Source organism: Saimiri boliviensis, chromosome 2 (assembly GCF_048565385.1).
Source record: "Saimiri boliviensis isolate mSaiBol1 chromosome 2, mSaiBol1.pri, whole genome shotgun sequence".
Taxonomy (NCBI): Eukaryota; Metazoa; Chordata; class Mammalia; order Primates; family Cebidae; genus Saimiri; species Saimiri boliviensis.
This window is the reverse complement of record NC_133450.1, coordinates 128,028,607-128,054,646: the sequence shown is the minus strand read 5'-3', so window position 1 is coordinate 128,054,646 and position 26,040 is coordinate 128,028,607. Positions and strand designations below refer to the sequence as shown.

At 46.5% G+C, this 26,040-nt stretch overlaps 1 protein-coding gene across 50 annotated transcripts in view; it reads right to left on the bottom strand.

Annotated features, from left to right (window-relative positions):
- The window catches only part of LOC104653481 (uncharacterized), a 190,802-nt gene that overhangs the window by 47,899 nt on the left and 116,863 nt on the right, over window positions 1–26,040 (bottom strand). For 45 of the 50 annotated variants that reach the window (XM_074394266.1, XM_074394288.1, XM_074394263.1 and 42 more), the window contains 2 exons: window positions 15,056–25,267; window positions 88–14,138 (listed from right to left, as the gene is read on the bottom strand). In XM_074394266.1, coding sequence (XP_074250367.1) covers window positions 88–289 — 202 coding nt within the window. In that variant the 5' untranslated portion in view covers window positions 290–14,138; window positions 15,056–25,267. The remainder of the gene's footprint in view (window positions 1–87; window positions 14,139–15,055; window positions 25,268–26,040) is intronic. The other 5 variants (XM_074394262.1, XM_074394265.1, XM_074394273.1 and 2 more) reach the window with 5 other exon arrangements.

The window sequence follows — 26,040 nt, the reverse complement described above, 5'->3', positions numbered from 1 at the left end:
CGTCCCCCGAGATGGCTAGAGTTGTTATGGGAAAAAGACTGTACACGCATCAGCAAAGACAAAAAGACTCAGTGCGTCTTCAAGTACCTGGAGTGGCATCGTCTCCTGCACCGTATCCGCTCCTACTTGGGCGTACTGTTCCGAAGGCATCTGAGGGTAGCTTTGTGGATGAGAGGCGGCCTGTTTCACACCCCTCATTGCTGAGCATTTGTGGCACCAGCCAGCATTTCTTCAGGTACTCCGGAGGGATGTGCCAACGTGGGCGGCAAGACGGCTTCCTGGAGGTCATCCTTGTCCTGAGGAAGCCACTGGGGCTGCGTTTGGCACTGAGGAGAAGACTGTGTCACAAGCATTGACAGAGAAAGCACACATCTAAGAGTCTACCATTCCGCCAAGCGCCATGGCGTGGGGAGGATGGGGAGACCCGCGCTGTCCTCTGACTCCGGGCTTGTTCCAGGGAGGTTTGGATGGCTGGGCTGGATACCAAGAAGCGGTTTACCGTCCCACATACATACTCAAAATGTATGTGGGACGGTAAACCATTTCTTCAAGTACCGCACGAAGGTGGTGCTGGCTGCAAGAAAGCTCCTGTCCACAAAGTTGCCTGATGAAGGCGCCTCTCCTAGGCTGCGTTTGACGCTGACAAGAAGCAGGTTGCGGCGTCTACTGAGTAAGTGTTGCATAGTCAACCACATCATTGAACGCCATGGAATGGCTCTGATTCCAGACAGAATCAAGGTCTCCTCCCCAGAAACGGCGAGATTTCCCAAGGCAGAACTTGGTTTAAGAAGAGCGCGATTATGCCATTTTGCATCATGCAGAAAAACACATGCCATACAGAAAGCCACCTCTTTGGGCATCGTGGAGAAGCCCCGATGGTGGGTCCCATGGTGCCTCCCCGAAGACAGCGTTGTTCCCAGTAGCCTCGGGGATGGATTTGATACTGAGGGTTAGTGGACCGTGTTACATACGTCACAGATAAAGCGTACGCTATACGGTCTACTATCTCTCCAAGTACCACACAGAGACGCCGAGGACAAACGCTCAGGACACATCCAGAAAGCCCTCCGAGGCCTTGAGCTGGGTGGAACCAGAAGGCAGTTGGAGCACAACACAAGCATCATGCGACAAGCACACACAGGCCAGGAGTCTCGTCTTCGCGGTCAGGGGTTGACACAGACGTGTGGAGCAATGGCTCTTCCCCAAAACTGGCGACTCTTCCAGGAAGCCCTCCAAGGCTGAAAGTCCCACTGAGAAGAAGTGGACGATGCTATGGATTTCATCATTCCATAAATAATGATTTGGTGCCCGCCGTGTACCAGGCACTGTGCTGGGTCTGAAGGGGTGGGCAGGTGGGAGGGAAGCCATGGCACGTGGCTAACAGAGCTGGTCGGGGGAGTGGAAAGAAAATCAGAAATACAAAACGGCCCATGTGCAACTGAAGAACATTTGTCTAGTTACACGGACCAGCCCGAGCAGACACTACCAGGGCACCTGAGGCCATCTTACCTATTAGTGAGCTCCAGTCTTGGGCATTTAAAAAAAGTGCCATAGGCCATATCTGCCTCAATAGTAAGGGCATTTCCGGGAGGTCCTCTTAGGTTGGATTGGAATCTGAGCCGTAGCCACCAGGCCATCTTCATGAACAAAGCAGGAGTTGTTTTGGTCAACCGCTCCCCACAGTTGGAACCAGTGTCTCATTCCCAGACTTGGCCCTGCCTCCAGAAAACCCTTCGAGACGGAACGTGAGATGGATCGGAGGCGGGCGTCAGTATAAACAGAAAACTTCAACACGGAAGGCGACTCTTCAACGCCACACAGCGGAATGAAGGACGGACCGGTGGGGCCCCTTGAAGATGGTATTGGCTCCACAGAGCCCGCCAAAGCTGGCCAGGCTACTGGGAAGTGGCAACCCACGTCACACAAATCCCTCTTTTCACATGGGCCACACGGCAAACCATCTCTTCCGGAACCACGGCTGAGGCTGGAACGGGCGTCTCGGCCCCAAGTTGCGTCACTTCCAGAAGACTCCCCAGAGAGTGTATTTAGTGCCCAGAAGAGACAGGCCTTGCTGCACAAGTCAGGTGTCAACCACGGGCCACAGCAATTGCCGTGGAGCAGTGCCGAAGCTAAGCCCAGTGTTCTCTTCCCTGAAGTTGGCAACACTTCCAGGATGCCCTCCGAGGATGGATTGGATACTGAGAGTTAGTGGACCATGTTACATAGGTCAGAAATCATAACGCCTACGTTCCATAGTCTACCATCTCTTCAGGAACCATGGAATGGTGCTGACCCCAGAACCAGGGCCTTGCCCCTGATGTTGGCGTCACTTCCAGAAAGCTTTCTGAGGCCTGATTTGGCATTGGAAGCAGGCACATGGCGAACATAAACAACCCCTCCTCAAATGTGGGGGAATGGCATTGATGGGGGAAGGGTGCCTCTACCCTAAGTGGTAATTCCTCCAGGAAGGCCATGCCAACTTGGAAAGACTGTGCCAAGGCAAACTGTGCAATGCTGACCACGCTTTGACCATTATGTGGGCAACCACCTCTTTACCAAGATAAAGGTCAGTGCTTTGTACATTTAATAAATGGTACACTCTAAGAGCACAGTCCATCACACGACTTCCCAAACTCACCAAGTTCTGACGGTCCTCACGGTGCACTAGACCACCCTTGGAGACTCAAACCACAGAGCTGAATGAGTAGTGCATTCCTCCAACTCCCGATCAACCTCTGCACCTCCTCCAGGAGGTCTTCCTTGATTTTCTCCAATCCCTTTTCATGGCACAACTATCCCATGTGAATGGGATGCAAAGCAATGATTGGTTAGCCTCCAGGGAAGGGGCACGGGCAGGCCCCTCAGCAGCCCTGCAGGAGGGCACAGTTGTCCTCTACAGCCCTGAGGCCCAGTGTAGACTGGGTCTTGCAACCCGGTTGTTGAAGTCCTAACTCCTTAGGAAGTCATCCAAGGCATCATCCTCCCCTGCTCCCTCCATGCGTGAGCTAGTCCAGCCTCACAGATTGCGCTCCACAGCCATGTACTGTCCACAGGCCTTGGCTGGCACTACTCCTCCCCCCCAGAGTTCACGTCTGCTCACACATCTCTCAAGCCCAACCAAATGGCAGTTCCTCCATGAGCCCCTCAGCCAACTCAGGCCTTTGCATCGCTGACGCTCCGCAGCACCCCGCCTGCACGCTCCTCCAGTCCACTCACATTTTCCATGTGGTCACTCATGGAAATAAACTTGTGTTTACCGAACACCTGTCAGGTGCTGGAGCTAGACCAGTAAATAAGACACAGTCTGTCTGTAGCTTCCAGCATAGTAGGGGAAACCCACACGAAACAGTTACGGCAGAGAATTCATTTTAAAATGTAAGGAGGCCAAAGCGTTGTGAAGGAGCAGAGAGCATTTAACAAGAGGCTCTCGCCAATCAGGGGAAACTTCTCAGAAGTTTAGATTAGAAGATGAAGGGTGAGGGGACTAAGCCATGAAGAGAGAGGATAAGAATGGACAATGCAGAGTAAAAGCAGAGGAGCAGATGGAGCCTGGACTGGATGGAGCACATGGGGTGGACCGGATGGGGTGTGGGCTGGATAAGGTGTGGACTGGATGGGGTGTGGTCTGGATAAGGTGTGGACTGGATAAGGTGTGCACTGGATGGGGTGTGGTCCGGATAAGGTGTGGACCGGATGAGGTATGGGCTGGATAAGGTGCGGACTGGATGGGGTGTGGGCTGGATAAGGTGTGGACTGGATAAGGTGTGGAATAGATGGGGTGTGGACTGGATAAGGTGTGGACTGGATAAGGTGTGCACTGGATGGGGTGTGGTCCAGAAAAGGCGTGGACTGGATGGGGTGTGGGCTGGGTAAGGTGTGGACCAGATGGAGTGTGGGCTGGATAAGGTGTGGACTGGATGGGGTGTGGGCTGGATAAAGTGTGGACTGGATAAGGTGTGGACTGAATAAAGTGTGGAATGGATGGGGTGTGGGCTAGATAAGGTGTGGACTGGATAAGGTGTGCACTGGATGGGGTGTGGTCCAGATAAGGTGTGGACCGGATGAGGTATGGGCTGGATAAGGTGCGGACTGGATGGGGTATGGGCTGGATAAGGTGTGGACTGGATAAGGTGTGGAATAGATGGGGTGTGGACTGGATAAGGTGTGGACTGGATAAGGTGTGGACTGGATGGGGTGTGGACTGGATGGAGCATGGTCTGGATGGAACGTGGAAACTGAGAGTATCCAAGTGAAATGAGAGTGGGGAGCCAGAAATGTGCTAGAAAGAAGTCTGAGGAGGTAGATCATTCAGGACCTTAAAGGTAAAATTCTGGACTTCTCCTCAGGCTATGGGGAAGCCATTATTAGCTGACAAAGGACATAGTGAGCTTCAGGTTTTTAGGAGATTTCTCTGGCTGATGTGAAAGCAAGCACTGCTGGGAGTAAGAGCAGGACAAGGAGGGTGCAGGAGCCCGAAGAGAGGATGGTAGGAGTCGTGGACACAGGAAAGCCGCCACGTTTCAGAATTTCGAGGAAGACGAGCACATGGGGGTCACCAGTGAGGACCAAGTGCTGGCGGGGCACACGCAGTTTTAAGTGTGCTGAGGTTGAAGGGCCGCCAGGAAATCCTCGAAGAGGTTCTGAGTGGCAGTTGCTGGAGCCCTGCTGCTGCGCGCCTAGCTCTCTGGGTGCGGCAGTCGGTGGAGGTCCCTGCTGCTGCGCGCCTAGCTCTCTGGGTGTGGCAGTTGCTCTCTGGGTGGAGTGGCAGGGTTGGAAGCCACACAGAGTGAGACAGAGAGAAGCCACTGAGCAGACGGCAGCTAGGTGCGGAGAGCTAAAGTGGATTCTTGAGGTCTGTAAATATAAAGGGATTAGAACGTGGTAAGAGCCAAGGCGGAGGCTCCCATGGGAGGGAACTCACTCAGATCACCCCTTGGTATGGGAACTCCTCTGGGACAGGAAGGGGCTGCACTGGCCTCAGCTTGGTACCCCCAATGCCCAGCACAGGCAGTGCCTGCCACAGCACGGTGAGGAAGGAAGGAGTACAAGATACAGACCCCAAAAGCATCCGTGTCCTCCTGGAGAAAGTGGCCTGGGTCCCCACTAGCTTCCTGGGTGCCTAGAGAAGTGAGCAGACCCACCTTCCCACCCAGCCTCCCAACACAGCAAACCTGGGCCTGGAAGCTCCTGCTGACTGCAGGTGGCTGGCAGCCCGTGTCAGCCCCCAGGCCCCGGTCACTGTTCCACGCCCTCATCCATCCATTCTTGCAAAGGTGCACAGATTCATCCATTCCTCCACATCCTCCTCTCCCTCAAGAATCCTTTGCAGGCATCCCCTCCTCAGCTACGCATCCTCTCACTGGCTCGCCCAGGTGCTCTCTTGGATACTCAACCATGGATGCATTTTCTAGCATTTGCCCTGTGCAGAGGCTGAGGCTGACTCAGTGCTCCTACCTTCCTGGGGCTCACGGGCTGGATAGGGGAAAAACAGATACTCAACCCACACGACGTTGATCCGTGAATTCAGAAGTGCAGGAAGTAGTAGGATTCAAGGTCTAAGCTATCTACAGTCCAGAAAGAGTAACGAGCCCCACCTATTGTGGGGGGGCAGACCACTGAGGCAGAGAGAGGCCGTTTGTGCCCCCCAAAGCACATGGCACAGGACTGGGGGGATGGTGAGCAGAGGAGGCAGGGATAAAACCCACGACACCTTACTTAGCATTTGGGAGGGCGTAACAGTGGGAGGAGAGGGAGGAAGCAGATGAATATTAAACTTAATTATTCCACACAGGGCAAAATCAGAGAATACGATTTCATTTGTTACCATAGAGAAATAATGGATGTTAAGTGTAGTCCTTTAAAAAAATTGAAATGTTAGCACCAACAGACACAGAAGCTGGTTATGTACTTTCTGAATCACAGAGAAAATTAAAAGTGAAAAAAAAAAATGTAGTCTCCGTGATATAACAAAAGATGGCAGGGAAGAAAGGATGAAAAAAAAAAATAAAACAAGCACCTAGTACAATCTTTTTTTTAAAGCACAAACATGACAGTCAAGGACAAAATGTAAATGGGTGACACACCCTTCAAACAAGAATGCTCGGTGTGGGTCAGAAGACTCAAACTGAAACTGTATGTTGTGTATCAGGGACACAATTTAAATAAATGAACTCCAGAAAATTCAAAGCCAAGGGATGGCGCAGATAAATAGGAGGGCCTCAACTTCCATGCGCCGAATCCCAGGCAGCCCACGCAAAAGTGCACTGATACCCCCAAAACCACAGAATGCAGCCAGCAGCCAGTGGCGCCCCCACTTTTGCATCCATAGCCATTTGTTTTTCAGTTTGCTTGTGCCGTTATTTAAATATTTCTTTGCAGAGGCTCTCAGTGGGTATTCTCAAGGACATCTGGGGTCCCCCAGGGCATTCAACTGAGGGTGAGCAGCACTGACAGCTTGGGGTCACTGCGCAGTCGCAATGAGGCCGCCCTGACTTGGTCCCTCTTACTTACTGGACTTCTCTGTAATATTAGGTCTGAATAAAGCATTTGGCTGCCTTTGAAAACCAGTATTTAATTACACTTCGCTCCCACTGTTTTATAAATACGTGGAAAATGGAAAAACAAGGTTGCTGACCACTGTGGTAAGAGCACAGGTCTCCTTTATGCTTAGGAAATTAGTATCAACATGGAAATCGTTAGGCGGACCCAACGTGGCTAGTCTTTGGCCCCAATAATTACATTTAAGGCAGTCGACTGAATGTTTGAAAAGAACAAAACTGAAGTGCATCCATGGAATGGTAGGAACGGCCTGGAATATTGAGCTGTCAAGGAGCAAAGTTCTTTGGAACACGCAATTCTCCGGTTCAACTTTCAAACAATACTTTGCCTTCATTACAGGTTTCCAGAAACAATTACATGAGAAAGTGAGGTTCTGTAGCTTAAAAACACAAATGAAAAGAAGACAGATGTGCTTCTGTGATTTCAAGTCATTAAACACCTCTCAGAGACGGAAGGGGTAATCTACAGCAATGACAGAGCACTCACGAACATTTGCATTAGAAATAAAATAGCACCCAAAAAAGGAGAAATAAGAGACATAGTTTCCAAAACTCTTTCAGTCCTAAAAACGTCAAACAGGTAAAAAGTAAATGATAAAAATACCTCAAATCTAGAAGCAACAACAAGCTTAACGGAAAATGAGAAAAACGGGAAAAAGCCCACCTCATCAACATTAGGTCACACTGTCCAAAACGTTCTAACCAGTGTAATGAAACAAGCAAAACCCAGTAAATCTCATACACTCTTAGATTGAGATTCAAAATATGGTTGCTTATAGATTACGTAATTCTTTACTAAGAAAATCCAAATAAACACTGAAAAGCTAATAAAACTAAATGTCTTTACATCAAAATCCATACCTTATAAACAATGAGTACATCTTACTTTTAAAGGCCCACAAAAAAACATTTACAAAATCGATTATATTATGCACAAAAAAGACATCAATAAATTCCCCCAAAGTAGAATTTACGTGTCCACATTGTCAAGCCACAAGAAAAGATAACCACGATTGAATTAAAAGTATAAACAACATACAGCTTAAAAACATTAGAAATGAGTTTTTTAAAATCAGCTCTACTTTTGCACATTTAACTCAGCTAATCATTTCTTCCAATAACAAGAAGAAATAAGAAGCCTTATAACACCAATTTTAAGGTACTGAAGACTACATATTAAAACATGAAAATGCAGTCAAAATCACAAACAGAAGCAAGTTCATATTTTCATTATTAAAGAAGAGTCACAATAGGGCATATATAGACAAATCCATAAAACAAACTTAAAGAAAGCAGAAGAAAGAAATCAGTAAATACGACAGATATTATTTAATTTGAACACAGGCACACAAAAACTGGTTGAACTGACAAGTTATCCCAAGAAGAGATTATTTGAAAAACCTCTAAAATTCTTCTAGCTCATCTAGTATCAGAGAGGTAAAGTATGCATATACAAAATGAAGACTGACAAAAGTGATTTAATCATAGAAATAAATTAAAATTCTAGTATCAAAATACTATTTATAATCCTATGTGAATAAATGTTTAAATCTCAGAAAAATGGATTGTTTTCTAGGGTAAATAATATCTAAAAACATGTGCCAGAACCAGTGCAAGGTACTCTCTTAGTCCTCACACAGGTCCTCTTAGGGCTCTTGCAGGCTTTTGTTTTAATCACTTAACAAATGAGGAAACTAACATCTAGGGAAGTGACACAGTTTCCTCATCATGTAGAAAACGAGAGAGCCCAAATCTGAAACTCGATTTGTCTGATTCCAGTGCCTGCGCATTTAAACACTGGGCTGTATTAGAAAAAGAAGCAAAAATTCTAAACATGTAGAAAACCTAAAGAATCCAATAAATACAGAAGAAATAAGACACGTTGCCAAAGACTTATCCCAGGATAGTTACATAAGTGAGTTCTTTCAAGCTTTCATGGACTAAAACATTCAAATAATGCATATATGGTACAGAACACAGGAAAAGATGGAATGTTCCCTAATTCATTTTACAAAGTCAGCATAACTTTGACACCAAAATTCAACAACAAATAGATCTGGAAAATTCTAAATGAAATATTAGCCTAGCAAATCTTGTCGTATATTAAAACAACAATACACCATGATCAAGCAGAATTCAATCCAAAAATGTTTTAAAGTTATGAAACACTATTTTAGTTTATTGTATCAACAGATCAACAGAGAAAAACAACATGAATATCTCTACAGATGTCAAAGAAGCATTTCATAAAATTCTAATGCCAATACTGACTTCAAAGTCTTATTTAAAGTCTCATATATAAACTCGAATACTTTCACTTATTTAAAAAATCTGAACTAAAAAATGATTTGCAACCATACTTAAGTGAAACAGAAACAAGACAAGATTTCTGTTATCAATAATAGAATGTTTTAGAAGATCTAGCCAATGCTATAAGACAAGGAAAAGACATAGATGAGATAAAAAGACAGACAAAAATTGCATTATATAGACTTGAATTGCTTTTTTTTTTTTTTTTTTTTTTTTTTGAGATGGAGTTTCACTCTTGTTGCCCAGGCTGGAGCCCAGTGGCACGATCTCAGCTCACTGCAACCTCCACCTCCTGGGTTCAAGAGATTCTCCTGCCTCAGCCTCTCAAGTAGCTGGGATTACAGGCACCTGTCACCATACCCAGCTATTTTTTTTTTTTTTTTTTTTTTGATATGGGGTTTTGCCATGTTGGCCAGGCTGGTCTCGAACTCCTGACCTGAGGTGATCCACCCACCTTAGCCTCCCAAAGTGCTGGGATTTACAGGAGTGAGCCATTGTGCCCGGCCATGAATGACTCTTTACCTAGAAATTCCAAAACAATCAACTAGAAACTTGCAGAACAAATTAGAAAATTCCATAAGACGAACAGTAACAGTGAATATATAGACACTTTTCTACATACCAATAACAACCAGTTAGAAAATATAAAGAAAATGGATCAAATTCACAATAGAAGCCATATTTCATTCCTTGAAATAAGAACAACAAATCTTGAATTTGTCAAATTTGACAATTTACGAATCTATGTGTACATAAAACCACAAAGTATCGTGCAAAGCCTGTTTCAAAACATATCAACTTTCCTTAAAATGGACAGTTTTATAAAGTTCTACACAGTATTCATAAAGAATGTTTTTAACTTCACAACATCACTACAGTTCATCTGAAAGAATATACGAATAAGACTAACAGAGAAAATCTTGAAAACTGAGAATTAAGGAAGACTATTGCTACTGATTAATAACACATTTTAACAATATGACATATTAAAACAAAGCAGGGCCGGGCGCGGTGGCTCAAGCCTGTAATCCCAGCACTTTGGGAGGCCGAGGCGGGTGGATCATGAGGTCGAGAGATCGAGACCATCCTGGTCAACATGGTGAAACCCCGTCTCTACTAAAAATCTAAAAAATTAGCTGGGCATGGTGGCGCGTGCCTGTAATCCCAGCTACTCAGGAGGCTGAGGCAGGAGAATTGCCTGAACCCAGGAGGCAGAGGTTGCGGTGAGCCGAGATCGCGCCATTGCACTCCAGCCTGGGTAACAAGAGCGAAACTCTGTCTCAAAAAAAAAAACAAAAACAAAAACAAAAACAAATCAACGGGCCGGGCGCAGTGGCTCAAGCCTGTAATCCCAGCACTTTGGGAGGCCGAGGCGGGTGGATCACGAGGTCGAGAGATCGAGACCATCCCGGTCAACATGGTGAAACCCCATCTCTATTAAAAATACAAAAAATTAACTGGGCATGGTGGCACGTGCCTGTAATCCCAGCTACTCAGGAGGCTGAGGCAGGAGAATTGCCTGAACCCAGGAGGCGGAGGTTGCGGTGAGCCGAGATTGCGCCATTGCACTCCAGCCTGGGTAACAAGAGGGAAACTTCGTCTCAAAAAAAAAAAAAAAAAAAAAAAAACAAAGCAACGACAAACCAATGGATAATAGAAAACCAGAACGAGAACCCAAACTATAAAAGTATCTGGCATGTAGTAAATGTGGAAGTGGAACAAAGTTCTTTCTCACAATAATTAAGCTGATAAGTAGAGATTTAAATATAAAAGATGAAATCATAAAAGAACTCAAAAAAATTAAAGTGCAGTTTGGGAAAGGCCTTTCTGAGCGAAAAGAAAAATGCAAATGAAGAAACTGTAAGGAAAAATTAGTGATAAATTTTTAGAACATAATAGTTTTTTAAATAAGAAAATATTAACAAAATGGAATGGCAAATGAAAAAGTGGGGGAGCCTGGTAATATATGATAGAAAAGAGTCACCATTCTTGTTAAAAAGGCCTTACAAAATCAAAATTAAAAATGAACACACCAAGAGAGCAAAACGGGTAAACAACTTCCAGTTTGAAGAGGTAAAGTGAACGAAGCTTGGCTGCTCTACAGGGAGCAAACGGTTCAAAAAACCGATTATTATTATCAGAGAGAAAAAGAAGCAACTGTGTTCATAAAACAAATGTAATACTTAGAATATAATTTAAAATTAAAAATGAGAGACATGAAAGCAGAAATGAAAATAGTTAAAACATAAAGATAGAGAAATCCCTTTTAGAAACAGAACAAGAATATTTAAAGTGGAAAATTAAAGGAACAATATGGGAATATTAGAAAACTAGTCAAGGTGTTCCAACATATGAAAAATAGAAATGCTAGGAAGAGAGCCTGGGTTCAGTGGCTCATGCCTATAATCCCAGCACTTTGGGAGACCAAGGTGGGTAGATCACTTCAGGTCAGGAGTTCAAGACCAACATGGTGAACACCCCCTGGCCAACATGGTGAAACCCATCTCTACCAAAAATACAAAAATTAGCCAGGTGCAGTGGCACACACCTGTAATCCTAGTTACTTGGGAGACTGAGGCAGGAGAATTGCTTGAACCTGGGAGGCAGAGGTTGCAGTGAGCTGAGATTGTGCCACTGCACTTCAGCCTGGGCAACAAAGTGAAACTCCATCTCAAAAAAAAAAAAAGAAAGAAAGAAAGAAAAAGAAATGCCAGGAAAAGAAAACAAATGTGAAGAAATGATCCAACCAGTTGTTCAAGACAAGTTTCTAGAACTGAAGAACAAGTGTCTTCAGATTAAAAGAACCTGGAAAAATGGATAAGCATAGATCTACATCAAGACAAAAACACGTGAAATTTTAAAACATTGGAAGACAACGAGAAAGTTCTACAAGTTCCAGAAAGGAAGAAAACAAATCACATAGAAGGGATGAGGAATCGCTAAGACTTAAGACCTCTCACCAACAGCATTGAAAGTCACAAGATAATGATTTATGCTTTCAAAATCTGAACCAAAATAAAAGGTTTCCAACTTCAAATTCTATACCCAGCCAAACTGTCAATGTCAATGTGGACTAGACATTTCCTTTTTAGAGGTGAAAGGTCTCTAAAAATTTACCTTCCATTAAGCATTTCTACAGAAACTGCTAGAGGATGCGCTCTAGCAAAACAAGGGAGTAAGCCAAAAAGGATGACAACATAGAATCTACAAAAGCAGGTAATCTACAAAATCCAGCTAAGGAGAGAGGCTCAAAGGAATTCTCAGAAGGAGAATGTCAAAGAGATTCTAAGATGGTGTCCAGAAGCCTAAAGATTACCCACTTCATAACAAAAACAGCCAGAAGGCTCTAGGAAGATATTTCTAGACAGGATAAGATACATTTAAAAAAAAATTAAAAGTAATGTGTTTGAATATATTGAGGCTAGGAATAAATCAGCTAGGCTTATAAAAAACTAACCAACCAATCAAAGAGAAAAAAAATACAACATAATTATTAACAAAAGAAAAAATAGTCATGAAGGAAAGGTAAATCGTAGTGCTATGTTGCTCAGATTTCAGCAGTGCTTACACTCTCATAAAAAGGTGAACTCTGAATTCGGATCAAACCCGAACTATGTACTAAACATATTGAGGACGGTGCACAGAAAGAAGAAAGGAGGGCACAGTGAGACCAAGGAGTCAGATCCTCAACTTCTACCGTCGCAAAGTCAAGGTAATGCCTAAGCCTCAAAAAAGAAAAAGAAAATCAAGAAGTAGAAGAGAAAGACAATGTGACTTAGATATACAGATGTAAATGTCAAGAGAATCAGTTAAAGGAGTTAGAAACTATTGGTTCCACTAAGCAGAAATTAGGGTGGAGCTGGGAGGGCCGGAGGCCTGATCCTGATGCTCTGCGAGGATCCCGTAGAACTCTTTGACTCTTAAAACGATGCAAATGCATGACTTTGACGAAAATAAAAACTAAATGAAAAATGAAAAGAACCTGAACTGGCAGCTCAGATACAGATAACCGAAAACGAGAGGGGGAAATGTGCTTTATCACAGGTAATAAAACAGTTGCCAATGAAAAGAACAAAATGCTGTGTTTTGACAAATTGACAAAGGTAATCAACCTTGATAACTCCCAGAGAAACAGGTACTTCTTAAACTAATTCTGAGAACGTAAGTTGATACAAGTGTTAAGAGGGCAATTTGGCCATAAAACGTTCACAGCTTTTGACACGACATTTCGCATTTAGAATGAACTGCAGAAAGTGAATCAGACATGTACGTGACAATGAATAAACAGATGTCTGCCCCAACTTACACAATCCAACTTCTAAATGGATCTAAATACTCAATAAAAGCAAACCAATTAAATTAATTACAATATAGCCGTTTGCTAAATCCTATGTAACCATTAAAAAGCACAAGATAAGAAATTGCTTAATGGCATGGGAAATGTTCAGGATATATAATTAGTGGAAATAAAAAACAGGATGGCAATGATGAACTCAATTAAGCACGTACAGCCACATACACACCTAATTTATAGAAGAAAGCAAAAGGCAGAGGCTGGCCACCAATATGTTGGCAGTGGTGATCTCTGAGTGGGGGAACTAGGGAGATTCTTGCTCTTACACTTGTTCAACATTTCAATATTTTTCAAGCTTTTTATAATAAACATGTATTCCTTTTTAATGGGAAAAATATTTTTTAAAATTATGTGCAATAAATGTTAGTCATTAGCTTACGTTGTTTTATGGGGAAAACGTACGTGATCCCGGCTCATCGCACTCTCCATTACGGTAATGAATTAATGGAATGCAATTAGCTACATAATTTTTAAAAGAGCCTTCGGGCAGGAGTGTGAATGTCACCCTGAGCCCCATCTCAAGCTGGCATCTGGTCAGCTGCAAAGTCAACACGCCTCCTGCCACTTAGGTGGGACCAGAGATAAGGGAATTCTCTAGCCAGCCCTGCCCTCCACGCAGAGAAGCAGCTGTGAGCAACGACCCAGCCTCTGCTTGCTAATGCTCTTGGTGAGAAGCACATGCATTCCGGCCCCTCTCTGAGGCCATCCCAGGCACTCCAGCCTGTCACAAAGCCCATCTTTGATTGCCTACCATCATCTAGCCCGAGTTTGGCCCTTAGTCACAGGTACACAGGTATTTCAGAGCATAACCAGGAAAAACAGAACTCACCCAGCAACACACACGCTGAGCCCGTCACCGTCACCCTCTGGAAGGCTGGCTCAGCCACTGCACCTTCACAGGCTCCAGGCAGGAGGATCTTCCAAGACAAGAGGGGCGAGTCACACAACCTACTCAAGCACATGACTGATTAACAAGGCAGGAGGACCTGTCCGCATTCACTGAGAAGGTACTCTGGGAATGGCAAGCTGGCTCGGGGCTGCCTCCCGCCCTTCGGGTGCATGGAAGTCAATGTGAAATGCACAACTATGGAACTGCACATGGGGAGTGATGAGTGGGTCACTTGAATGGGTCTGGAGAAGGGCTGGGGGTGTCAGGAGATCTCGAGACTGATGGACATGATGGGAGGTGTGAATGGAGGAATTACAAGTCAGGCTGGAGCAAGAGAGAAAAAGGAAAGGACACAGGACCGGTGGGATAGAGTGGCTTGGTGCACCACGAGCTGGCCTCAGGGAGGGGTTTAAGTGGCGCCAGGTAAGTGGGCACATCACCCACAGGATGCCACCAGAGATGAGGCAAGCAAGCAGAGGGCATCCAGCTGGGCCAGAGAGAGAGGATGAGGGCTGACCAGCCAGGGGACAACGGGAAGGAAGCGAGGAGGAGAGACACGCAGGGCGCCTCGCTGATGGGACTTGGTGACGGATTGCTGTTGGACGGTGCGGGGAAGAAGATGCAGCCGACCTTGGTTTCAGGATTACTAAGGCCATTCATTGAGATAAAGGACCATGGGGGTGGGAGGTGCATAGAGGTTTGACCAAGTAGAGCAATGCGTTGAGGCTTACAACAGTCAAGTCACTGCCGTCGTTATCATTACTATCACTGTCCTCAAATTCAAAAATACACACAATCGGACTATCTACAGTCTTAATTCTGACACCAATCAACATCAGTCCATGAGGGCTCTATTTTAGTATCTTCATTTAGCTTCCTAAGGATTCAGTGTCCATGCATAAACCCAACCTCCAACCCACAACGAAAAGAGTAACTGTCACTTACATCCCCTTGTTCTCCTCCCCGTGCCGGGTCAATGTCCCACACAGCCCCGTGGGCCTGCTGTTTCCCGCCGGCTCTTCCTTCTGAGGCTCTGCTAGCCACTGGCTATGACACAATCCTGGGTTCAGGAGCTGTGCTTTGCATGGCCACTGCCCTGCTCATAGCAGCGAGCTCCTTCCACACCAATCTCAGCCCAGGAACTGACTCAGCCAGGCTGTCCTTGCTGGGGAAAAAATGGGCTGGTGTTAGTAAGAGATGAGCACCCAATGGGGACTGTCCCTGAGGTCATGGAAGCAGGAACTTGGAGGCAAATGAGTGTGTACCAAAGGCAAGGCTCTAGGGTCAAGGGCAAGCCCGGGCAGCTGAGAGTAGCCCCTGCGGCCACGCCAGAGGAGGAAGAGGGCATCCTGCTGGCTGGGCCAGGAGCACAGCTCTGAGCTCTGCAGCCCACATGTTGCGTGGATTTGGAAACAAGCTGTTTGGGGTGACTGTCAGGAGCAGGACGGGAGTTTTCCAGATGCTTTGCTGCAGGGCTTTGTGAAAAATGACCAAATTGGTAAACCTGGCCAGGGAGTTTGGTAAGCCCTTTTGTCCTGATGAGCAAACCATAAACACGTGCTCCCCTGCACTCAGGATGGAAACTTCGCACGTGCAGGAGGCCCTGACCCAGGCTCACAGATGGGAGACAGGGCAACCAGCCTCTGTGGTCAGAGCCCCTGCCAGCTTCTGCTTTGAACCCCTGCCCGTGTGTCCCAGGTACAGTGAGCAGTACTGGAGGCAGGTGTGGGGACGTGAGCTGCACCCCAGACTTGATGCAGGCCTAGGCTGTCTGCGCTCATCTGAGCCTCAGTTTCTTTCTCTGTAAAGAAGGCCAGTGACACCCCGCTGCAGCACTGGGAGGCTTCAGCCAAGTGGCTAGTGTGGCAGCACAGACTCCACCCACGTCCGGGAAGCAGGGAGGGAGGGACAGCTCCCTGGGGGCCTGCAGGGTTGGGCTGTGGAACTGGAAGGACCTCTGCCTCCCTTGTTTCCAGCTCACAAGCCTCCTTTTTTTTTTCTTTCTTTTTCTTTTCTTAGAGATAGGACCTTGCTCTGTCACCCAGGCTGCAGTGCAGGGCATAAAGCCATGCTAGAAAAGGGGGGGGGGCGGGCATCCAGGGGCCTCAGAGATCCTCCCACCTCAGCCTCCTGAGTAGCTGGGACCACAGGCATGCACCACCACACCCAGCTCATCTTTTCATTTTTTGTAGAGATGGGGTCTTGCTATGTTGCCCAGGTTGGTCTCTTGGCCTCAAACTATCTTCCCACCTGGGTGTCCCAAAGCACTGGGATTATAGGCATGAGCCACCACACCTGGCCCTCACAAATCTCACTTCTTAAAGCTCAGTTCCCTAGCAAGCTTGATTTTCCTGCTCATCCCAGCCTTTGTCACACACCCCACTCTGTCTCCTATTCCTCAAGGCACAAATCCAGACCCAGGCCACAAAGCCACAGTCCCTGAGAAACGATGGCAAGAAGGAAGCCCGGGAGGAGAAGCCAGGAGGCCTTTAACGCAGCAGCATGGGACCAGAGGCCCCGGGTGGTCCTTAGCACCCAACTCCATGGCTTTAGAGGGGTCGCTGCTACCTTTGGGACCCCTCCTCTCCAATATGGCTTCTCCAATTCTGATGAGCACCCACCAGCTGAATAAACAAGCTGGGCCATCTGGGGCATTAAATCTTTGGATTTGTGGCTTGCCAAGCAGTGCGGTTTTGCAGAGAGCAGGGGGCTGGGCTGGGGGGTGAGGCAACGGAATGTATAGGACAGCTGGGTGTGAATGAGAGGGGCGAGAGGCCAGGGTCGCAGAGGACAGGGAACTCCAGGACAGAGGGAGTCAGTTAAGCAGCCCTTTACGAAGTCTGAACTCTGGCCTGGGGTTCCCCTGAGAATTTCACAGGAGAGTCTATCAATAAATGAAGCCGGGAGCCCAGCAGCACGGGGGCAGGGGGCAGTGCAGGGGCAGCTGGGGCAAGGGATGCTACAGCAGGGAAACGTGTGCCCAGGTCAGCCTTTGTCCCCTCTGGGCGGCCGCCAGCAGCCCCGGCTGGCAGGGGCTAGCTGGAGTCACTGACTGCTGCCGATACCAGAAGCATCTGTTGGGACGGGGTCTGGGCCTGCCGCAGGAGCAGAGTTGTCTTTTATTTTACCGTGTTGAAAAACACTTGCTGGTAGGAGAAGCCTCAAATCCAAGGACAAAGAACATATCGCCAAATAGCCCAGAAATGACAATGAGGATCAGGAGCTCCGATGGACGAGGTGGAGGCAAATTCAGATGGGGTGGAGGTGAATGGGGACGGGGTAGAGGTGAATGGGGGTGGAGGTGAATGGGGGTGGAGGTGAATGGAGGTGGAGGTGAATGGAGGTGGAGGTGAATGAGGGATGGAGGTGAATGGGGATCAGAGTGGAGACATCTTTCCTCTCTCTAGGGGCCAGTTCGGTGAGGGCAAGGGATTCTTGCCATCCTCCCTCTTCCCACTTCACAGATGGGAAACGGCCTGAGCTAGGCTGTCACTGGCTCTGGCTAAAGGGTCCAATGAAGACACAGGAAGTGTCTCTTCATGAAGGTCACTGAAGGACACTGAGGTCCCCTTCAGGCTGGAGAAGCAGGTGGAGGGGACATGTGAATGCCACAGACAAGCGTGCCTCACCTCACCTGGAGGAGAGTGACTCCTTCCATCTGCGGGGCTGTGGGACATTTGGGGTTTTGTGAGACGCCTTCCTGCGAGCAGAGGGTGATGGTCACCTCTGACCGGGAGCGAGCCCCTGAGTTCTGCCGGTGCAGTCTCTGGCTGGCAGGCCGTGCACACGCCGCACCGGGGAAGGGGACACACACATGCGCTTGCCGTTAGTGCATGGCCACAGCACACACCAAGAGTTTACAGAATAAACGAATGAAATGTACTTCCCTTTTCCAGCGGAGGGGCATGAAATTTACATGGTTCTGGCAACTCGACCAAGGGAAGACAGAAACCAGTATCTTTCCTGGCAGAGAACAGAAAAAAGAAATCAGAAGAGAATAAGACACTTTGAACCCTCCTGTCCCGGGGGCTGGTCCAGGTTGTGTCCACCCACGGAGGACAGCAGGGGCAGGGGACAGCCAGTCGTGAGGACACCAGCACTGAGAACCTGGCATCCAGCACCCTAACCCTTTGTTTTCTGCCATCCCCCCAGCCCACTGCGTCTGTGATCCTTGGTCACTGCTCTGCACGGCGAATGCCAGGATGCCTGCGGAGAGCACTGAACATTCAGCCAGAGCTGCCTGGGTCCTGATTGTGGATGTGATGGGCCCCAGGCCTCAGTTTCCTTGTCTGCACAGTGAGGAAGTGACATCACCCGCCTGGGACATTGCCCGGATGGAAGGGGAACTGTTGGCTCTGCCCGGGACACAAAAGCATGATATAACTTTCCTTCCATTCTTGCCGTATCAGGGTCCACCCAGTGCCTACTCCCTGGGAGGAGGGTCAGCCGCCAGCTGCTCCGCCCTCTGAGCAGGACTGCACTGGCCCTGGCCCTGAGTTCCCTCGCCTCCCAGCCTGGGCCAAAGCTCCCATCCCACCGAGTGCCTGCACACTTTTCCCATCCATTTCAGGATCAAATCAAGCTCCCTTCTGGCCTTGGGAGGGTTGGAGCCTTCAGCCAAAGGCTCAGGGGAAGAGCTAAAGAGGATGGCCGAGCTCACTCAAGTTTCATCAGAGAATCAAAACCAAACCTCAGAATTCTGTCTCGCAAACCATCAGGCTAGGTTTATTTTCAATCTTTCCTTCCCTTCTTTGAGAGGAGGCCCCAGCGACCCCCACAAGCCAGACTCAGCTCTGGCCAGTGGCCATGGGGTTTCAAATTTCGAAAGGGGCCTTTTGCAAAACGTTCCGTTTCAAGCTCTCGTTGGATTGGCCACATCCTGTCCAAGCTTCCTGGGGGAGTGAGATTTATTTAAGAAAGGAATCAGATCCCCATATTCATGCCATTGAGCTAACACATGCTCCGTCCCAGGCAACTTCAAGGATTAAGGTTACATATCTCTTAATGAGTCCCAGGCGGAGGGCAAAGTGGAGTTGGCTGGAGGAGGAGGTGCTATTCCCCCATGCCAGGGACCCCGGTTCTCTGCCAGGGATATAATTTGTGCCCCGGATGACTGTACAATTATTCTTTTGTGCATTCATTCATTCTTTCATTTGACTAGCATTCTTACTGATCAGCCCCTCTGCACTGGGTTCTGTACTGGTCAGTGGGGGGTCTGAGGTGCCCAGGACAGAGCACCTACAGCCAGGGAGTTAAAGCTCTGGTTAGGGAAGCAGCCACCTAAACAAATCATGACCAAGCAACAGAGGTTATGGATGAAGGTCAAATTCATGGCCATCTAACACTCAGAGTGCTTGGTGACATAGCCCACCTTGGGGAAGGAAGCAAGAGAAGTCTTTCATCTGTGGGACATTTGGTGTGAGGGTGGCCATGGAGAGGGCCGGGGCAAAGGCACAGAGACACGCACACCTGGAGACCCGGGGAGGCTCTGCAAGGCAGCACATGAGTCCAGGGAGCACGAACGGGGAGGCGTGGCAGGAGGCCAGTGAGCTGGGACTCTGTCCTGGGGCTGATGGAGCCACAAGCAGGCTCTCAGGAGCAGGGACTCGGGGGCATGCATTCTAGAGAGGCGGCTCTAACCCCACCTCCTCGAAGAGAGCAGAGTGGAGGTGGGGGCAGAAAGACCAGCCCAAGATGAGGGAAGCCTGCACAGCATGGTGGTGGCTCAGATGAGAAGTGGGGACTCGCCGGTTGGCCGGGGATTCGCAGAGGAGGGACGGGTGCTTTGGTGGAGACCGACCAGCAAAGGCGGAAGGAGGCAGCAGGGATGTTGCTTGGAACGGCGCTTGCCCGACGGCCCGGCCGCCTGTGGGGTATCACTGTTTCTCAGGCAACCGCTTTAAGTGAAAAGCAGTGGAGGAAAAAGGTCAACTCATATTCCAATCTACCTTTAGTTTGTCACTTGGCAAACTATCGAAGAGAAATACTTGAACGTCGACCAGGGAAGACCAAACCCTGACACTCAGCAGAGATTTTGTTAACACGTGTGGTGCTTGAGTGAAGAGCAGGGTTCGAAGCTCACAACCACCCAGATCATTATCAAGCAGACCTCAAGCGACAGTCAAGCATAAACCCCCGGGTCCAGTCACTCCTCTTTCCTCTTAGATGTCCAAACACCCCACGGACCTGAGCCCAGGGAGCCAAAGCCACTGGCCATCTCTGACCATGGCTAGAGTGCTGTCCTCCCAGGCTCTCCTCAAAGCCAGGGAGAGAAGGAAGGGGACCTTCCTGTGAGCGTCAGGACCAGCCCAGCTGGCCCAGCTAATGACAGCCCCCAGGGCCTTGGCTTCATAGCACCTATCATGAATGTAATTAAATACTTTTGCCAGAAACATTTGATTAAAATCTCTCACCCAGGACTTGGAACTCGATAAGGGCACAGGTGGTATCTGTCTGTCTTCGTGCTGTTTATCACCCAGGCTGTGGCATATGGAGAGAACCCAGTGCTTTTTGAATAAATGAATAGCTGGATGAACACCTAACTGACCTAACGTTTCCTGATGTCTAGACCTTCCGGTGGGCAATAATGGCACACGAAGAAGACCCTGTCCTCAGAAGCGCATAGCGGATGCTGGGATGTGGCTCTGGCGTCAGTATGGAGGAGTGGGAAGGGCAGATGTGAACTGTGGGAAGCTAAGGGGGGAGGGCAGGGGGCTGTGAAGGTGGGAGAGGGGGTGACATTTGTGTCAGGCCCAGCACAGGCTGAGTGGCCAGTGGGAGGGATGTGAAAACTAGAATAACTGTCAGTTGCTGAATGCCGTAAGGTTGTTTTCCCTCATTAACCACGGAATTCTGTGGGCGGGGGTGGGGGGGGTGTCAGTGACAACCCAACTCCTGTCTCCTGTATCAGCTTGCCGGCACCAGGCGAATCTCAGGGTCTAACCTGAAGCCATCCACACTGACGCTGCTGCCCAACGCCGGCATTCAGAGGTTGCCCTGCCACCAACACAGTCAAAGCTCCTCTTATAAGGGGCTGGAGCTCACCCAGATGGAAAACGGCCGACCTAGGAGAATCAGAATAGGTGTCCCAGGTGCCCAAAATTAAGAAAGGGGGGTCTACCTGATGTGCCCTGACGCAGGAGGCCCATATCAAGTCCTCACAAAGGAGAGGGCAGTATCCACACCTGATGACCGAGAACCCACTGCCAAGTTCAAACGAAGGACATGAGAACAGCCGTGAGAGATGAAATCCAGGGTCAGGAGCCAGCCAAGACAAGAGAAGAGAAATGGTCCGCGTGAGGCATACAGTGGGCCCTGAATACCTATTTGTGGAATGGAGAGGGAGGGGAGGATGGAGGGCTGGAGGGTGGGGTCTTGTGCGGTGTCCTACACAGAGTGTGGGTGTTGCCAACTCACTTTTCTAGTTGTCTCTTTCCTGGTAGAAGAGCATGCTGTGCCATCTTGAAGGTCGGGACTGGCCCGGAATACCATCCAGACTGGGATTCTTCCTATTACTTAGTTGAACTCTCCAATCTTCTGGAAGAGGGGAATTCGAGTATCACATCCATTTGAGAGCTTTGAACTTAATGCATTTGAAATCATAAAATATAGCTACTTTGGGTGAGGATAAAGAAAATTGGCAAGTAACATCTCTGAGGCATCTATTTCTTCCCAAGTACCATGCTATGTATGTGACACGTATTAAATCAGGTCCTGTGAAACAACACATCCACTCAGGTAGGCAGGTATTGTTATTCTCATCTACCAGACGAAGCTGAGGCTGAAAGTCAAGGGATGCTCCTACCCACAGTCCCACAACCACAGCAAGGAGGAATGTGGTTTGCTTGGAAGGGCACGGAGTGGGCCCACTCACTGGAGGCATAAAAACAAGACTGGGTTATTTTTGATCTCCTGTCTTGGCAGAGGCAAGGGCAGCTTTCGGGAAGACCTGGGGCTTCCATTCCACCATGCCAAGCCAGCATTGCCCAAGGATGGGCCAGTGTCCAGGGCAGTCCGAACTGCCAGTATCCTGTCTCACTGTCTGGCACTGGACACAGGAAGCTGGACTCAAGGCAGAATCTGGACTTGTGTAGGAGGATGCCACAAACCATCTGACACACAGCACACCTCCCCAAAGAATAGTTCCCAGGCCATTCTCAGACGGGCCGTCCTGGTTCCAAATAAGCACGTGTATTTTTAGTTATCCGTTCATTCGCTCAGCAACAATTTACTGGGCGCTTCCGAGGCACAGAGCTGGCAGGCACCAGGGATACAGAGAATAATTTGACCCAGTTCCTGGCCCCTGCGGCACATCAGTTTAATGATGACATGTAAACAAACGCCCACGATGGAGGGTGGGTGCTCTGATTGAGTTATTTATGCCACGGTGTGAAGTTGGGGCATGACTACTCTCTGTGGAACAGTCGGGGAAAGAGTCCTAGTATGAGTTCACTCATTCACTGCCTCACACTTGAATAAGCTGACTGATTCACTAATTTATTGAATCATTCACTTATTCACTTACTCATTCCCATAGCTAATTTATTCCTTGATTACATACTCATTCACTGACTCATTTGCTCACTCACTAATTCACTTTTTTATTCATTAACTGTAATATATCCATCGCTCACCTATCCCTCTATTTATTCACTCAGTAATTTGTTTCATTCACTGACTCATTTATTTACCCAGTTAATTTATTCAATTGTTTCCTCTTTCTTTAATGTATTCATTTGTAAACTCACTCATTCCTAGACTTATTAATTCATTCATTTGGTTCTTCATTGAGTCATTAACTCATTGATTGATTCATACATTGGCTCACCCATTCATTTATTTCCTCATTACTAATTGACTTTCATTTATCTGTTAATTCATAAATTCATTCAGGAATCCATGGATCCATTGATTCGCTCACCCTTTCACACATTGGTCTTTCATTTCTTGACTCCTTGACCTACTAGTCTTCCATTCATTCACTCACTGACTTAGTCTTAGTCTTTCATCATCCACTCATTGACTCTGTGACATTTTTACTTGCACATGAACTCATCCACTCATTAACTCACCATGCATTTATCCACTGATCACTGATTCAGTTATTTATGGACCCACCATTGATCCATTCACTCATTTGTGGACTCCTTCACATTTTCATTACCTCATTTATTTATTCCTTTATTTACTCCAAGACTCACTTGTTCATGTACTGTTTCACTCCTCCATTCTTTTATTCACCATGTATTTACCTATTCATTCAACAGATGATGACTGCATGTGCTCTCCATGTCAGGCACAAGGGGAAGAGCAGTGAAGGAGAGGAGTGTGGTCCCCAGCTTTGCAGAGCTACAGACTAGTGAGTCTGTCACTGGCTCAGGAGCCATCTCTTCCACAACTCACCTGACATTAAGATTGAGCTGAAGGCACACCTTCTGTGCTTCTAGAAAGCCCATCTACCTGCCCTATTCTATGAAATTGCTGTATTTTTAAGTAGGTCTCCATCTAATCTCACAGAGAGCCCATCTACCTGCCCTATTCTGTTGAATGGCTGAATTTATAAGTGGGTCTCGGGCCAGGCACAGAGGCTCACACCTGTAATCCCAGCACTTTGGGAGGCCAAGGCAGGCGGATGACGAGGTCAAGAGATGGAGACCATCCTGGTCAACACGGTGAAACCCCATCTCTATTGCGCCACTGCACTCCAGCCTGGTGACAGAGCAAGACTCCATCTCAACATAATAATAATAATAATAATAATAATAATAGGAAGAAGAAGAAGGAGAAGGAGGAGGAGGAGGAGGAGGAGGAGAAGGAGAAGAAGGTCTCCATCTAATCTCACAGAGCCACTTGGTGAGTGGAACTAGACTAAAGTCATATATACATGCCACTCTTGACATGAGGTCTGACAAGAATTAGCATCATAAATGTTGAGCTGAGATTAATACCTTAATATTAGTTATTTTAGTACTTTCTCAGATATTAGCTGCCAGAAAATACTAAAATATGGGGGTATAGGGGTCTCCTACCACCACCTCCAAATAAATCAACTCACTAGAATTTGTAAATGAGATAGTGAAAAAAAAATCAATGGAAGTAGCATGCAAAAATGTCTAAAATATATCCATAGTACATGCAGAATGGTACTATATACTATTAAAATAAAGATATAAAAGATTAAGGTTTCATTTCATAAAAGTTCATGGTGCAGAACTGAAATACTTAAAATCTTTGTTTCAAAACACATTTTAATCACTGGTTCATTATTTGCCCTCTTCTAATTTACTTTTGCATAGATTTATTTTCTTAATCATAATAATCAACTCCATGAACCAAAATACAAAAACAAGAACACTGAACATTTTAACACCTTTCTCTGACCTCATTATACACAGAGACAACAGATTGAATCTTTTCTGTTAAATGGATTTCAGAGAAGCAAAATTGTGTTGATCATAGTTCTTGCTTCATGAAATGTTATCACTTAATATTCTTGACCATTCTAGTTTTTTTGTTGTTCATGTTAGTTACTCATTTACAACAACAAAGTCGATAACAAAGAATCTACTCCTAAGGAAGATGGGAGAAACTGACTATTATTTAAATCTTTCCATTAGCTCCTCAAACAGTGGTAAAACAGTTAACCCAAGTTAAACAAATCTTTGTTTTATAATATAATCTCCCAATTGGTCATGAGTGGCCATTGTAATTTTACTAGCATAAATACTTTGTACTTGTTTAACTATTTATTATTTATAACAAAATAATAGAACTCAAGAGAACCACAACTAACCCAAGAACAACATCTTTGACAAAGGCTAGACTCTGTCTATAAGCTCCTTAATAGGAGTAGCAAAGCTCCTCAAAAGGGGTAGCAAACCAAGCCTCTTTTTAAGTGGATCTCATTTTGCAAAATGAGTTATCCATGACACATGGCAGGTACATTCTTATCATTGGTTCAGGCATGGTCTTTTTGGATTTAATAATTGCATGAAGTCATTTCTTCTTTTAAAATAATAAATCATAATCATCTGTAACAAAAAGGCCAAACTAAGAATAAAACCTTAATCTGACTCACCCTGTTCTACATACTCCTTGGGTAACAGTCAAGATCTTCATCCTTCAGGTAATTATTAAAACCGCCAAGTGACGTCCATTCTGTGGGGGTACAAAGCAGATACAGAGAATAATGAAATACCCTCATCATTGCTTCATACTCGGCACTTAGTTATTTAGCTAACCACGTATTTGTTTAATTTTAACTTTTTTGGTCTTAATGAATCAAACATCCAGGAACCCAGAGCAAACTAAGAACAGAACATTGACATTAAATGTCTCTATCTAAATGCTTCTTACGCAAGTGGTGGTAAATTTAATCTGTTTTCTTTTTCCTGACAAACCAAGGTATTTCAGAACTGAATTAATTACATTCCTTGCTTTCCAACATACCCTCAGAATCTGTCCATGTCTTAACCTCTTTTTCTTTACTCATGAATATACTGGTTTGTTGATCCATTCACTTATCCGCTAATCCTATAAAATTAGTATCTGTGAACCCTCTCAAGCTCCAGTACTACGTTCTCAAATTTCCCTGACATTATTCCCACAAAGGTTTACACACCAGTTCTTTCTTTTGCAATGGACCTCAGTTGTTCACAAAATGATTGATCATAATTTTCATTCAGATGCATTCCATTCACATCACTGGTCCAGACATGGCCCTTCTACCTTTAATTTGAACAACTTTCAGACATCACAATGAACAAGAAAGAACCACCATCTTACTCAGCAACTAGAATACTGACTCCATAAATGAGTAACAGCCTTTATAAAGAGGAGAACCTTTAATAATCAATGAGACAAACATACAATGTGACATTTAACTATTGAAAATGAATGGAAAAACTAAGTTTTCTTTTTTCTCAAACTGC